The 15066-nt window shown below is 48.0% G+C and overlaps 1 protein-coding gene across 1 annotated transcript; it reads left to right on the top strand.

Annotated features, from left to right (window-relative positions):
* Positions 1–2965: 2965 nt before the first annotated feature.
* CLDN11 (claudin 11) lies at positions 2966–13517 on the top strand. The gene is made up of 3 exons (XM_013174715.3): positions 2966–3394; positions 5895–6059; positions 12323–13517. The coding sequence occupies exons 1-3, from the start codon at positions 3169–3171 to the stop codon at positions 12553–12555; spliced, it is 624 nt and encodes a 207-aa protein (XP_013030169.2). The 5' UTR covers positions 2966–3168; the 3' UTR covers positions 12556–13517.
* The last annotated feature ends 1549 nt before the right edge of the window (positions 13518–15066 follow it).

Below are 15066 nucleotides of genomic sequence, written 5' to 3'. Positions count from 1 at the left end.
TGAAAGCACTCATTGCTTACAAATTGCATGACAAGTGCACTGTGTGTCTCTATTATTTAGATTTTTCCATTATTTAGCTTTCTTTTTTTTTTCCAGAGTTGGTGGTTCAGTTGGGAAATGCTTGAAAAATGAGTTTTAAGCACTTCATCAAGCACAGCAAATGGTTAAAATTTTGTTTTTGGAAAATTGAATATATGTAACAATATCAATTGATATTTTTTTTTTCTTCGAATATAGATACCTCACTTAAAGGAAAGCACAGTTATACTGTATTTAAAATAATTCTAGGAAATAATAAAAAGTTGGTCTAAAATATTTTGTTGCAGTTACGTTGCTTTCTGTGATGGACAAAATCTGTTTTTGTGTTTTCGTACTTGCTCTCAAAAGTATTTATTGATGTTGACATGCCAATACGATTATCTTAAATTCCAGAAAGTAGTTGCAAAACACCAGTCTGTTTAGCTCAAGGCAACAGGTTGGATGACTATTCCAAAACCATAGTAAAAGCCTGTGAAAACAATCAGTGCATTCAAGGATTTTTAATACTTTGCCAATGATGTACAGTCTTACTGCTAGCGTTGCTGTGGTTGCATTACATGACACACAAAACTGTCCTCTACCTCACGTGAGATTAACTGATATTTTATATGGTTTTAGTAAACAAGAGGCTTCTATCTGGTCACTTAGTTTACAAATTTTGAATTATATTTATTGAAACATGACATACTGTGCTCTTAGCTTATACCTCAATTGTATTTTGTGCTGTTATCCATTTTCATGCCGTGTAAATACATGTACAGATTGTGGACTCAAAAACAAATAAAAAACTAATGTCACAACACTTGTCTTTGTAGTGTTTTGTACAAGGAAACACAAATGTGACTTTCTGAATGTGTTTAACAATGGTGCTGGTTTAGAGAAGACAGTCTGCCTTGCTTTGATTACAATAAATTAAGACCTGATTACACTGAAGCTTTGTTAGCAGAACTCCAACAGCCTGCAGCAGCTCCCCACTTTTATAAAGGGCGTTTTTGGCAAAATCTACAAGATCCCCCTCACAGTGAGTCCATTTCCTAAGCCTTGTAGGGCTCCATGAAGATATCGACAGCAAGATTTCTCTGTATTTCGACACAGAGTTGGTGTTTGTATGTGTAAATATAACCACTTGTGTATTTGGCATGATCTCCGGTGCACAGCTTTTGTTGCTACTTAACTACTCCAGCAATGTTTCAGTCGTTCACACCTCTCCTTATTAGATTAGTAATGAAGAAAATAACACACATCACCATACAAAATGCTGTGATGTATAACCATTTAAAATCAGAAATGGTAATTATACTTTATGTGCTGAAAAATATTTTTATTTACTGCTGATGGAAGCTCTGCCCTACAGTGACTCTAAGGAGTTCCCAGGTTTTGTAAAACCCACGGGATTATGTGGTTTCAAATCAGGAGATTATGCTGTGATCTGCTGAACACAATCGTGCCTTCCAAGAAGTGGAACAATACTAGTTTCACTCGAGAGATGACGTTTATCTCCTGAATAACAAACGAGCAAATGTATTTTGAGGGAAAGATTAAATCCACCTAGAACCAACCCCTAGACAATGTGGAGATGGCACTCGGACATAAATAACAGCAGTGAGCATCAAGGAAGTCAACGGCAAGACAGCAGGCAGCGTGGCTTCACAAAAATACGGTTAACCAGGCATAGAAGATGAAATGACGAGGAGCGTAGGCAATGATATAATGCAAAAGCAACCATTAAATTTGTGTTTATTATAAAAGCTCCTCTTCAGAGGTGATTTTCAGCCCTGTAGGACTGTTTAGGCAGTAACTGCAGTGTTCAGATGGGGCTGTGATAAAACAAAAGCTGTGGCCTTGTGTCCCTGAGTTGTGACGCTCAGGAATGTGAAAAATAAGGCTCTGCATGGTTTTGTTCGTGGTTTTTATTTTGTTTGCTAAAGAACAGGAAAAATACTGTTGGATGAAGAGCAGGATATATTTAATTCACGACTTACTAATCTTGGAGTGTGGCTTCCAATATTTCTGTTTCATTAACAGCCACGGGAATGAATCAAAGTCACCGTTCTGTATTTTTCATGATTTTTCCCCTGCCCGATGCAGTGCTGGAGGCACTCCGCTAGTGGTCTCCCCAGGCACGTTTTTTTTCCGTGTAAACCCAAGCCCTCTGCAAAATCAGAAGCTGTGGTGGACGCACACTGATGAAATTTCATTAGGGATGTGTTGGCGTCCAGTATCATAAATGTGTTTGCAAAAATACGAGTAAAAACGGGAAAAGAGCATGACTGCCTGTTTCTGCAGGTACAGAATTGCCTGTGAACTTTTCCTTTTGACATTTGGAAACGGGCTGTTCTTTGTTCCATGAAATAGGCTGAAAGTTACACCCATAATGAGTCTGAGTAAAAAGCCACTTATTCTAAACGTTAGCATTTAAAAATGGAAATAAGGTGCTGCCGAAAGCAAACTTAAGACTCTGAGAGTGTTAATTAAGACTTCTGAAACCTCAGGCACGAGAGAACGCAGAGATGGGTCTTTTATGTTTTGCAGTTACTGAAAAGATCAGAAAAGAAACAGGACCGATTATGTGCATTTACTGCAGGAGCGCTGGTGGCTTTGGGGAGACGATCAGTTCCATCTCTCGGGTAGCTCTGTCCACCACGTTCCTTGCCTTATTTTTCCGTGAAGAGACAGAAGTGTGATCGTTTGTCTTCAGCTCAAAAGCACTGCTTCGGTTTTTATCTCGAGCCTGAATTTTCAGCAGCCAGGCTGCTTGCACGTGAAGAAAGTCGCCTGTTTTGTCGCCTGAGCACCGTCGGAGGCGATTCTGCATCCCCTGTCCGCATCCTCCTCCTCCTCCTCCAGCTCCCTGCGATGAGCTGGCAGAAGTTGGGGCTCCCCCCTCGCTCCTCCCATGCGCCGTGGGGCTGGAGGCAGCTCTGACCCCTCCCAGGGAGGGAGCTGGGCAGAGGCAGATGTGTGTGCTGGGGGACCTCTTCCCACCAAAGTCCAGTCCCTCCCGCTCCCAGCTGGCGGCAGGTCCCAGCAGCACGCATCCTGCCCTGCCCCGCAGAGCTCCGCAGCCGGCTCTGCCAAAGCTTTGCCTCTGCTCTCGGGTCCAGCTCGTGAGACCAGGGCGTCGTCGACATGGTGGCCACCTGCCTGCACCTGGCTGGATTTGTCTGCAGTTTCATAGGGTGGATCGGGGTGGTGGTGGCGACCGCCACCAACGACTGGGTGGTGACATGCGGCTACACCATTACCACCTGCAGGAAAATGGACGAGCTGGGGTCCAAGGGGCTGTGGGCAGACTGCGTCATGGCGACAGGCCTCTATCACTGCAAGCCCCTCGTGGACATCCTCATCCTGCCAGGTACGTGTCCCCATCCGTGCCCTCGTCCCTCCTGCCCCGAGGCGCTGCTCCGTGCGGTCCTGCCGTGGGGTGAAATGCTGGCGAAGCTCCTTCTACTTCACCAGCCCGGGAGACGGTCCATTAAGTATGCTAAGGAATTTGAGTGATAGCCCTTAACATGATACCCATTAAGTTCTACCTGGTTTTAATCGTGCCTAGGTATGATGTGTTATCTCTGGCTATTCAAATCCACTTAATGCTATCAATCATTGCCCTTAATAAACACTCGCTGTTCCTTTCACGTCTCATTTCCAAGTTGTATCACAAAACATGTATAGTATATTGAGATCTAAGAGAGTATTTTGAGTTTCGCTTTGAGATGATGATGAACTGTTACAAATGTTAAGGATCTATTCCTTGAAATGATTTTGAGTATAATTAATCTTTTGACATCTATTATTAATGCTGCTATGGCTTTTAATCTTCTGAAAGGTTGTCATTGGTCTTGACGGTCTTGTCCTTTGGGTATCTTCTAACACAAGACAGAGCTTTTACACAGTAAAGAGATATAACTACACTTAATTTGTCATGATACTTTCTAATCATATAGTAATTTTCATCTAGTTTACTGCAAAGCAAGCATTAAGCAAGGTGTTTCATGAGTGTTACTACATCTTTTGAGCTAACTAAACCCGTCTTTGTGTGATCCTGTCCCTGTAAGTTCAGTTAATTATTTTACCTAATGATTTTACCTATTTAAATTACTGTTAACTCTGTGGTGTTTCTTTGTTCTGCTACATTTTAGATTACACCTCATCAAGAATTTCAGAGGTGCCCCTTCCAAATCTGACAGGGCAGAAATAACCATTCCTTGTAGCTTGCATTCATTTTTCCTTATTTATTTGTTTAAACTGTTGTGGAAATAATTTCACAGCTGTTAGAAAGATTATTTCTGAAATACTCTCTGATACAATGCCTAGTCAGTATTACACAGTGTTCAGCAATTTTAAATCTCTCAGACCAGCTCCTATTCTTCCTTTCCGTGCATGCATACTTATATTTTAGTAGATTTACTTTCCTTATAGCTACTACTGTTCTGCATGATACAGCACAGAATAGAGAGAAAAAGCTTGCCCAGAAGAAACAGTATTGAATGAAATTTAATAAATAAGTGAATAAGTCTTTCATCAACAGAAAGCAATGTTTCTTTTCAGCAGAAACAGATCACAAAGCAAGATTCTTCTGCTTGTAACTCATCTGAGACCCATAGCTGTCCACGAGAGGAATTCATCCTTGCTCTGCCTGCTCACTGAATTGTATTTAGAGTCTTTCATTGACTGAGCCAAGTCCTTAAACTGGTGTGTTTGTGTGCATGTTTGATAGAGATCGATTACACAGAAACCACACTGGGCATTGCCATCTTCTTTGTTTTCTCATTTTCTGCCCTTAGCCCCTCAGAGAACCTTTTCTGTTCAGTTTCCTGCGGAAAAATCAATGAAATGTTTGTTATACCTGGGCTCTGCCTTTTCAGGAAGAGTGAAATCCTCATTGCCGCTCGCTTATCCATGTGTTGGTGGGATTTGCTTGAGGCCTTCTTTTGCTGCTATTCTTTGAGGCATCACAAAACACCGTGTCTGCGTGTGGCAGCTTCTTCTTGTTAACAGGAGGGGAAAGAGAGCCAGCACTGTCACTCTGTGGGGGCTGTCCCGAGAGCTGTATGTACTCAGAACTCAGTATGTTCTGACACAGTCCCTTACAGACCAGTAGAAATAGCCTGCCCTGAACAGCCCCTGTTGTCCCTCACGGCCTTGTGCCGTCTGCTGCTGCTGCAGGGGACAGGAAGGGCGCAGTGGTGACTGACGGAAGGCCAGGGGAACCCGCGATGTCCAGAGGGGCCCAGATGAATAGCTTGGCTTTGGCTGTGAGAGCTCAAATAACTCTGCAAAGTGCAGTTATTTCTCTTCCTCTGTCTGTGCCGGTGGTCAGCTGGACTCCCGGTGCGTGACCCTGGTTGCTGCCCCTCCTTTTCCCCGGTCCTCAGCAACCCCTGGTGGCAGTATCTGACAGACCTGCGTGTTTCAGTGCGGGGTCTTCAGCTCTGCAGCCCTCCTCTGCCTGACTGCGGACCTCGTCTGGTGGTAGGAAGCTGATCTCCGAGTCTTTAAATTCTAGTTATTTAATCAAGGCTGAAGAGATTCAGGAAAACTCCTTCCTCCCTGTTTCCTTTGCTGTCCCTTCCCCTATTTCCCAGCTCCATGATGTCTCCACATCTTGCTGGGAAGGCTTTGTGTTTTCTGGGCAGTGCTCCTTACGCCATGGAAAATTTTGAGCATGACCACCCTGTTCGTGCACTAACCACGGTACTGCGGTCTCACTGTCAATATTTATTCACACAATGGCTTGAACCTGTCTCCAATGCTCCATGCACGTGTTCTGAGCTCATCAGGCGGGAACCTTCACCCAAAGTTTTCTTCCTCTTAAGCCGAATAATCAAAATCCCATTTCCTTGCCTCACCAACAGGGTACGTCCAAGCGTGTCGAGCACTGATGATCGCCGCCTCCGTCCTGGGCCTTCCTGCCATCTTCCTGCTGATAACGGTCTTGCCCTGCATCCGCATGGGCCACGAGCCCGGAGCCGCCAAGTACCGCCGCTCCCAGCTGGGAGGAATCCTCATCATCCTCCTGGGTAAGGCGCGCGTGGTGCTGCGTGGTGCCGCCTCCAAGCCTCCAAGCGGGCCAGGTTAGGCCGGGCTGGGCCTCAAGTGCTCCGACCAAAGGCATGAGCAAGGGGAGCACCGGGCAAAGTTGGCTGAGCCCTGTGGGAGGAGAAGCTCACGAGTCAGGGGGTGCTTTTCTGCGGGGACATCAGGGGGGAGAACACGGAGGTGTCCCCCTGCCTCCTGCCAGCCTTGCCCCCGACCTCCGAGTTCCCCAGGGAATTTCTTCCCGTCCTCGGGGCCCGCGGAGGACATTGTTTTGAGCAGCTCAGACTGTGGAGCTCATTGTCCTCCACGCAACACCTGCATGTTCTTGAGGCCTCGTCATCTCAGCAACAGGCTGCGGTGCCTTGTTTTTACCCGTTTGTTTGGCAGAGGAGGAGGGGAGAGGGAAAGTGGCCTCTTTGTGCGGCTCTGCTGCTCGCTGGCAGCCAGCGCTGACATCATCCTCGTCTTTTCTTCTTCTTCTCCTTATTTTTTTCAAGTGGGCACCGCATATAGCTGCCATGAAAGAGGTATTCGGTGCTGCAGCTTGGGGAGCTGCTGCCTGCATGTACCCGGCTGGGGAAGAGCCCATGAGGCAGGCAGTGGTGGGAAGCATTTAGGACGAGTCAGTATGTCTGAAACCTAAGCGAAAGCACAGTGAGAGTGAAACCAATGTGCCATTGCACTTGCCACAGTTGGAAATCCTACCACCAGCTCGACAGGGCCTGTTCAGGACATCCCGGTCAGGAGCAGCCACGCAGGAGAGCTGTGGGAGCATGGCCCTGATCGTTGGCCTGAAACGTTGAGTCACAGATTTGGTCTTGGCAGAGAAATAAAGTGTTTTTTCTTGTTGTGGATGAAATTTTAGAGATGGAGGAGTCTGCTCTGCCTGATATCTTAGTCCTGGGAAGTGGGGGAGTGCCAGCAGAGCTGCATTTTGTAGCAGACAACTGTGAATTTTTGGTTTCGGTCAAGGAGAACTGTGCTGTAGATCGGCCCCATTTAGCACGGCTGCAGATGTGGAGCTGAGAGCATTGCCCCAAAATCTGCTTTGCTGAAGGGCAGCAACAGGGTTACAGCAGAAGGGCAACAGGTTTACAGGACCAGCTGATGTGGCAAACAAATTGCTGTGCCAATATTGAGTTATACAGGAACAACTGGTGGTGGACCAGGGGTTTTGGGATCTGGTGTGACACCTCCTGACCTGCTCCTGCTGTGGTGTAATGCCGGTGGGGAGAACAGATGTAAGAGCATGAAGGAGAGGAGCTGCAGTGCCCCACAAGCTGGAGGAGCAGAAGTGAGGCCACCAGCACGCCAGGCTCAGCCGCACGGCTCCTCTCCGCCTCAGAACGGGCTTTCCCACTAAGCAGATCCTGTGAGAATGGCAAGTGGGTATTTACAGAGACCCTGGCAGACAGATGCCCTTTGGGTCAGATTTGGTCTTCTCACTGTTTTCACCCCTGTGAGTTGTGGAGCATCTGCAGCAGAAGGGATTTGCTCACACCACTGGTGTCCTGCGTGAGCTGGGCAGGGGCAGCCCCAGGTCCTGGGAGCTGGGCACCACACCACCCTAACTGCACCACCCAAAGGTGTTTTAGTCACAGTTACAGTAATGCTCTTTTTGTCAGATTACAGATAAAGAATTAATGTGTTCCTTTTGCTCTTAAACTTTTCAGAAAATATAACCAGCCCAAACCCATATTTATTTTTACAAACACTTATTTTTTTTCCAGTCTGATTAGCGAGACTGTGTCTTTGGAAGGAGAGTAATGTACAGAGCTCGGGGGACTTTGACATTATTTAAGCTGATCAATGATCTGTTGTTTGAAAAATGAGGTGTTACCATTCCAGAGCATTTAATAAGTATGAGTATCAGGCCTCAAAATGCAGAATACTGACTTAAAAGTCACTAAGTCCTAGACTGTTCTTATTTATTCTCTGGCCACTGAACCCTCACTTGTGGTTTTCAGTGTTTGCTATCCAACCTGAAGGGCTCCATCCTTCTCCTCTAAGTCAAACCCAGATCCCAGAGGTCTGGCTAAAAGAAATCAAATCCTAAAACACTCACAAACATAGCAGATATATTGAGAGCGGGGATGTGACCGTGGAAGTTGGCCCCACGGTAAAACACCGCTTGTTGCTCAGGGAGGGGATGGCAGTTTATCACTGTAACCATTAAAAAGGAAAGAAGGGGTTGAAACACAGCGTGGAACCAAAAAAAAAAAAAAATAGTTGAAAACTTGCCAGGAAAACAATGGGCTCAGATATTCCATTGATTTTTCTGTCCACTGATAATAGCAGGCTGCAGAGTGCAACATGTGTGCACACCCTCCTATCCTGCCTGCTGATGTATTTATGTCTTTGCTTGATCCTATCTGACCAAGAGAATTGATTTATTGCTGAAAACAACCATCAGCAGTGGTTTGCTCTGAGCTGGTATGAAAACATTTCGTACGCTAGTGTTGATGGAAAAACCCGGGCCCATCCTGTGTTGTTGATACTAATTCAGGGGACCCCTTGCTGGTACCCAAGCGGTGATTTTCCTAGGGGAAGTGAGGGACCTGAGAGACTGAAAACCAGATGGAAAATATGTGAGTTATTGGGAATTACCACAACAAAGTGACCATATTAACTATTGTGTACTAAATAAATGATATTGATGGTTTTTTTTTTTTTTTCTGGAAATGGAAATTTTCTGGAAATTTTTTCTCTTTCTCTCAGAGAACTCTACCCCAGGAAAGCCAAGGTTTGAAAGTGTTTTTTTTTTTTTTTTTTTTGTCTTTTGGAAAGCTTAAAAGACCTTTGTAAACCACACTGTTCCCCCTAGAAGAAATCACAGAATCATTGAACCACTTAGGCTGGAAAAGACCTTCAAGATCATCAAGTCCTACCAATAAATCGCTTTACACTGCAACACTCAAACTGTGGCTTGAGCCTCAAAACGTACTGCGTTCCCAGGTGGGCAGGTGGCTCAGGTAGAAGCGAAAGCCGGCATCAGAGCAAATACATAGACCTGCGTGTGGTCCACTGAACAACTGCTGTGCTGTGCACAGGGCTTTGCACTTTTGGAGGCCAGACCATGAACTCCAACACTCTCAGTGGATACCGTGCTGTTCTGTGATGTTATTTAGCTGGAATGACTTCATGAGATTTATTTGTACAACCATAGATATCAAGATAAAAAGCCTGCCTTTAAAAGAGAAACAAAAAGTCGCATATCCGTTATTTCATTCTGCAAGACCAACTGCTTTGAAAAAGAAATCTTGACTTCGAGTTGGCAACTCAGGATAATTAAATTCAGCCATGAAAGAGAAGCATTCTTTCTTCTGCAGATAACTTGTAACTTACTGTCAGGGAATTTGGCAGGGACTCACAGTCCCTTGAGCCGGGGCTGTAGTGCTCTATCCTCCCCACCTTCTGTCCATGTGTGCTTCCACCGGCTAATTAAACCATGCCTATAATGCCCGATATTAAGAGATTCAGCTCAATGGATTGAGCAAGAGCATTGCCAAAAAGGACTCAGGCCTGCTGATGGCCCCGTGGGCTGATGGCGATGGGTGACCCCAGTAGGTAGAGGCTTTCATGAGGCTCGAGCTCCAAAAAGCAGGCGAGCTTTCCAGTATGCATGTGCCCCAACACATGCCTCTTTTTCCAGCTAACCTAGCTGGCCTAATAAGAAGCATTTCTTCTGTTTGCAGGCCTTCTCTTATTTTCTGCTGGACTGTGTTGACAACAACAGCTGTGCTATCTGTACTCCTTCTCTTTTAGGGAGAGGCAGAGGCTCTCAGCATTAGCACAAAAGAGAAGTAGCAACAGCTCCTACTCAAACAGCTCCTCCTTGTAGGGAGCCTATCATAAAGTGCACTGAAACATGCCCTACAATGCCTTTTGCAATTCTTTTGGGTTCCTTGGCAAAACAGCTTTTCTTCAGTTTTTCTCTGTGATGCTAGTCCGAAATTTGTGCCCAGCACCTGAATGAAATATCGCAGTTCCAGACCATCCTTTGCACACCTCGGAGGAGGATTTACCGTGCCCAATCCACGCGGAGCGATGAAACCCAGCGCTGTCTCGGGGCAATCCTCCTCCTGGCAACTGGGACTGCTGGTAACTGACAGCAGCTGGTAGCCTCCAGAGGCAGAGAGGCCAAACCCACCCCTGCAGAGCCCTTGGCTGGTGTTTCAGCTTCCTACTATTGTCAGCATTAAAATAACGTGCTTTCACATGTGGCTGATCCATATGCACAAGAGCTGCTATTGTCCGAGCATCCCTGAGAGCTCTTCTCAGCCCAGCGCAAGTGTTTTCTTCGGTCCCGTCTCGGGGGGAGGGCTGGAAAAGATAAGGCTCTTATATTCTATGGACGTAAATATATATATATATTTACTGCTGACAGAGAAAGAAAAGATGATTGTGTCCTTTTGGACAACAAAGGCGCTTTTTGTCTGGAGCCCATCAGAATGCTTTGCAGATTCTCATCTGATACATTTTTGTTTTAAAGCACTGGAGGCTCACGAGCTGGGAGCAGGACTGATCCCCACGCAGAACGGCTCTTCTCCCCTCCCTGCCTTCTCCAAAAATTCCTTCCAAAGCCACAGGGTCCTTGCTTTGAGAAGGCCCAAAATTATTGCTGGCTTTATTAGCATCCTCCAATGTTCTCCTCTTTTCCATAAGAAAATATTTTTTCTCATAATAACTGCAGCTATTGGGGATGGGTTTTCTGCTATACCGGCCAGGAGCTATGGTTTGTTCTCTGCTCTAACTAAACAATTTTATTTTTTCTCTCACCCCTTTTTTTTCCCCTCTTGCAACCTTAACTTTTTGACACCGCCCCCAGCTATCTTTTAACGCGGTCGGTGGAAATCTGTACCGCTGCCACAGTCCTGTTATTGTTTTGCTCTGATTCTCTGATAGCCACAAGGATGGAGTCCTGCACAGCTTGTCCCGGAGGCAAGTAAATATTGACGGATTAATTCTTGTCAGATGTACCGGCCATAAAGGAGTATTGTTTTAAGACCTGCTCCTGTGAGCTGGTTAACACAGCCGCTCCTGTTGCACGCGGGGGCTTTGCAGGATGGAGGAAGGACCCTCGCTGAGGGCGAGGAGCGGTGTGACACGAGCAGGATGCAGGGCATGTATTTTCTCTGTGCTCTGAGCACACCACGCACGGAAAGCGCTGTGCTCTCCAGCCTGGCTGCCTGCGAAGTCCTGAATTCGAACACTTCACTGTCCGGAGGGCATCTACCTCACACGCCACCTGCCCAGCAGCCTTCCTGCTTCTCACGGAAAAATCTGAGCAAAACTTGAAGTCCTCAGTCATTTTTTGACCTGCTTTGTAGACTGTGGGTTGAATACCATGTTCCCTCCGGATAAGGCCCCATTTCTATTCATTTCAACAGGTTTCTGGGAAGCCTTGCTGGGTTTGTCAGACCACTTGACAAGAGAAATTCTCCATAGGGAAGAGGAATTTGCTTTCCAGATTTGGGAGATGTTTCCTACTCCATAAAACAAGCAAACAAAAAGCCAGCACCCTGCACTGATGCTCCTTTTACTCCTGCCCATTTTCTGCCTGTATTTTGTGAACCCTGCTCTGTCTTGCTAAGCACTGGGATATTTCGTAAATGTTTGTGGCCATTCAGTTAGAACAACTGCAGCGATGCTGACTGATGTGGGCTGAAGCTGTAGCACGTGGGCTCATGCAGAAATAGTGATTTAGAGGAGTTAACTCTGAGACCCACGTTTTACTCTCTTATCGGTGTGTTTGGCTTTTTGTGGTCCTAAATCTGCAGCTCTCCAGAGCGTCCCCTTCAGGGCTGACTTTCACTCCTCACCCTGTTCCCTTGTTCTAGGGAAGAAATCCATTTCCCGTGTAAGGTACCAGGTTGTGTCATGCAGCAGTGGTTTTTCTTGTTTGTTGGTGTCGGGGGGAGACTGCTGTTCCCTCTCGACCTCTGCCCAGCTCAGGCCTCCCCACGCCGCCTCCTGCTCTGGGAGCACCCAAACCAGGAGCGATGCTGAGTCCCACCGTGGGGACTGCGCAGGCCCGGGGACAGGCTTCCTCTCTGTGCTCTGGGGCCGAAACGAGCTGCAGGAGGTTAAAGCCAAGCTGCACAGAGTTATCAGAGCAACAGCTGCACCTTGTGGGTCTGTCTCGGGATGCCAGGGGCCGACGGATGCTTTCTGGGCGCCCCTGGTGTGCCCGCGGTCAGCGTGGGGCCGGGCCTGCGGTGACTCTCCCCTCCTGTCTCCCCAGCCATGTGCGGCGTCGTTGCCACCATCTGGTTCCCCGTCTGCGCCCACCGCGAGACCACCATCATGAGCTTCGGCTACTCGCTGTACACGGGCTGGATCGGCTCTGCCCTCTGCCTCTTCGGTGGCTGCGTCATCGTCTGCTGCTCGGGGGACGCCCAGACCTTCGGCGAAAACCGCTTCTACTACGCCTCGGGCTCCAGCTCCCCAACCCACGCTAAGAGCGCCCACGTGTGAGGGTCCCCGGCACCTCCACGGCCGCCGCCGGGCGCGTTGGCTGCTGGCACTGCACGCACTGCGCTCGCTTCTCCTGGCAGGCGCCGCTGCCAGGCCCCTGGGGGAAGACCTTAGAAAAGCAGCCCCACTGCCCGGCGGTTCCAAGCGTTCCCGTCCCCACCTGCGTTGTCCCAGCCCTTCTCTAGAAAGGACGCCCCGGCCAGCCCAACCCCTCCCTCCTGCCTGTTTCGTCCTCGCCACCTGCCCCATCTTCCCGCAGCCGGGATGGCTCGGATGGTCCGGGGCCTTCAGGTGGGGTTTAGGGGTTTTCTTTTACTGCCTAGCTCACCTGGTTATAGGAGAGTTTAAAGCAACAAAACAGACACGAGAGAGACGCTTCCCTGCTGTTGAGAGGCCTCCAGCAGCTCTTTGCTTTCCCCTGTTCAAGGTCACTGCAATTTGGCAAGGTGCGGGTGGGAGGGCAGGGAGGAAGGCTGCAACCCTCCAACCAGGCAAATGTTTCTCTTTCGGAAGAGTAGGGAAGTTTTTCTGCCTTTCTCTGTAAATACTTTTGTACGGATTTGATCATTTTAGTAACAGTATTTCCTGCGCTCCCCCGGTCATCAGTATGAAGGAAGCAGAACCCAAAGTCCTAACCACACGGTAAATAACAGTGCCTCTGTACATAGTTTCAAATGACTTTGAGGGCTCTAATCTCTGCATTCTCATGGTGTTTTGGTTTTTTTTTTTTTTCCTTCTCTTTTTTCTTTCCTTTGTACAGATCACTTACTAAAAAGGTATTTTTACATTTTTAAAAAATCTTTGCTTTTCTCCCACAAGTTTATGTTCTGTCCTGCATCATTAAAGTAGCACGTTTTTAACTCAACGTAATGCACCTGTTACAGCACAATTCTGGTGAGTACTGATGATGCCTTTGTACTTTAAGTGAAATACTGTACAATAAATAACAGAGTATCTGCAAACGCTGCCTTCTCTTTTTCCTTCCTTCCTGTGTGTTTCCATAGCTGGCTTTTCCATGACAAAGATTTCCCAATGATTTTGAAGTGTTTTTTTTTTTTTTTTTTTTTTTTAAGCAATTCAGGACAAGAGATTTTGCTGTGGAGTTCAGTGTGCCTCTTGTTTTGGGGGAACATTTAAAACCCGAGTAACCTCCTGTATGGTTCTTTCAATGTTCCTGATTGTGGCTTGCACCAGGGTAGGGGTTCATGGTACTCCCTACATCTGGGAGAGTTAGAAACCCACCGGGACAGTGGAAGTACAGCCCCAGCACTGCCTGGACGTGCTGAAGTCCACAAGGCATCATGCTCTGAGCTAAAATAAGAGTCCGATCTGTGGTCGTCACTCTCTTTGATTAAAACTATAAGATGGAGATCTAGCTCTGTCCTTACTAGAGGCTGTAGCAATTTAATTACGTTGATACCGAATCCCATCTGTTCCCAGGGACGTTATCGCAGTTCAGATAACTGGTGTGAGCTGGGCTTCAGGCCCAGGGAAAGAGCAATGGCCAGGGGCTGCTGCGTGGAGCAGGAGAGGAGGAGAGCTCCGACCTAGCGCTTTGGGGTGGTGGGGAAGAATTTGAAAACAAGGCTGCAGGTCAAGTTGTGGTGGGTTGGGGTCTGTCTGCTCGTCTCGGTCTGCTTCTGTTGGACAATCCCACCACTGCCAAGGATGCTGTAGCTCCATGCCTCACCGTGCCAGGACGGGAGCATTTAAAAGGAGAGGAGGAGGAGGACAGCCATGGAAGCATCTGCCTTTGAGCCTGGGCAGCCTTGAGCACGGCTTCTCCTGCCCGCCGTGCCCTGCAGCACACACAATGTGTGTGCCAGCCGTGGGACACTTGTGGCCATTACATCAGGGGCAGGGCACAGTCGGTTGTTGTGTGCGCCGCGGGGACGCCGTCAGTGCTGCCATTGATGTGCGGGTGCCGCGGGCCGGGGCAGCGCGGGGACGTGCCAGCTTGTGCAGGCGGCTGGGATTGTGGATTGTGCGCCCGTTAACCCCGGGGCTGGCGGCGAGGGAGCCCTCGGAGCAGGATCCCGCTGCGACACTGCCCTGCAAATGGAGGGGAAGGCTCAGAAAACCCTGTCAGTGCAGCAGGAGGAGGGAGGATGGCCTGAGTGGTGTCAGAGGGCTTGTTTTCCAGCAGGGAGTTGGTGCTGCGATGAAGCTGTGCTGGTGCAGGACTCTAAGGGGAGTGAGCCCTTCCAGGCATCACTTGTTTGTTTGTTTTTTTTGCTGTTTTGGGCTGCAGCTTGGCACCTTTAGGCATGCAGGGCTGGGGATGCACTGCCATGCAGAAGGGACTCAGTGGGGCTGGAAGTGGCACTCGTCTCCCTGCCCTCCCCGTGCTCTGCCCAGGGTCACTGGGTACCCGCTGCTGACCCCAGATCCGATCCCTGAAGGGCTCCAGGCAAGCTGCTCAGAGGAAGGAAGATGCTTTATTTCAAGGAGGGGAGGAAAAAAAGCAAAGCAAAACAATCCCAGAGCAGCCGCAGCGAAGACGTAAAATTG

The sequence above is a fragment of the Anser cygnoides genome, chromosome 9, assembly GCF_040182565.1.
Source record: "Anser cygnoides isolate HZ-2024a breed goose chromosome 9, Taihu_goose_T2T_genome, whole genome shotgun sequence".
Taxonomy (NCBI): Eukaryota; Metazoa; Chordata; class Aves; order Anseriformes; family Anatidae; genus Anser; species Anser cygnoides.
The sequence above is the reverse complement of the archived record's forward strand: the minus strand, read 5'-3'. Positions and strand labels throughout refer to the sequence as shown.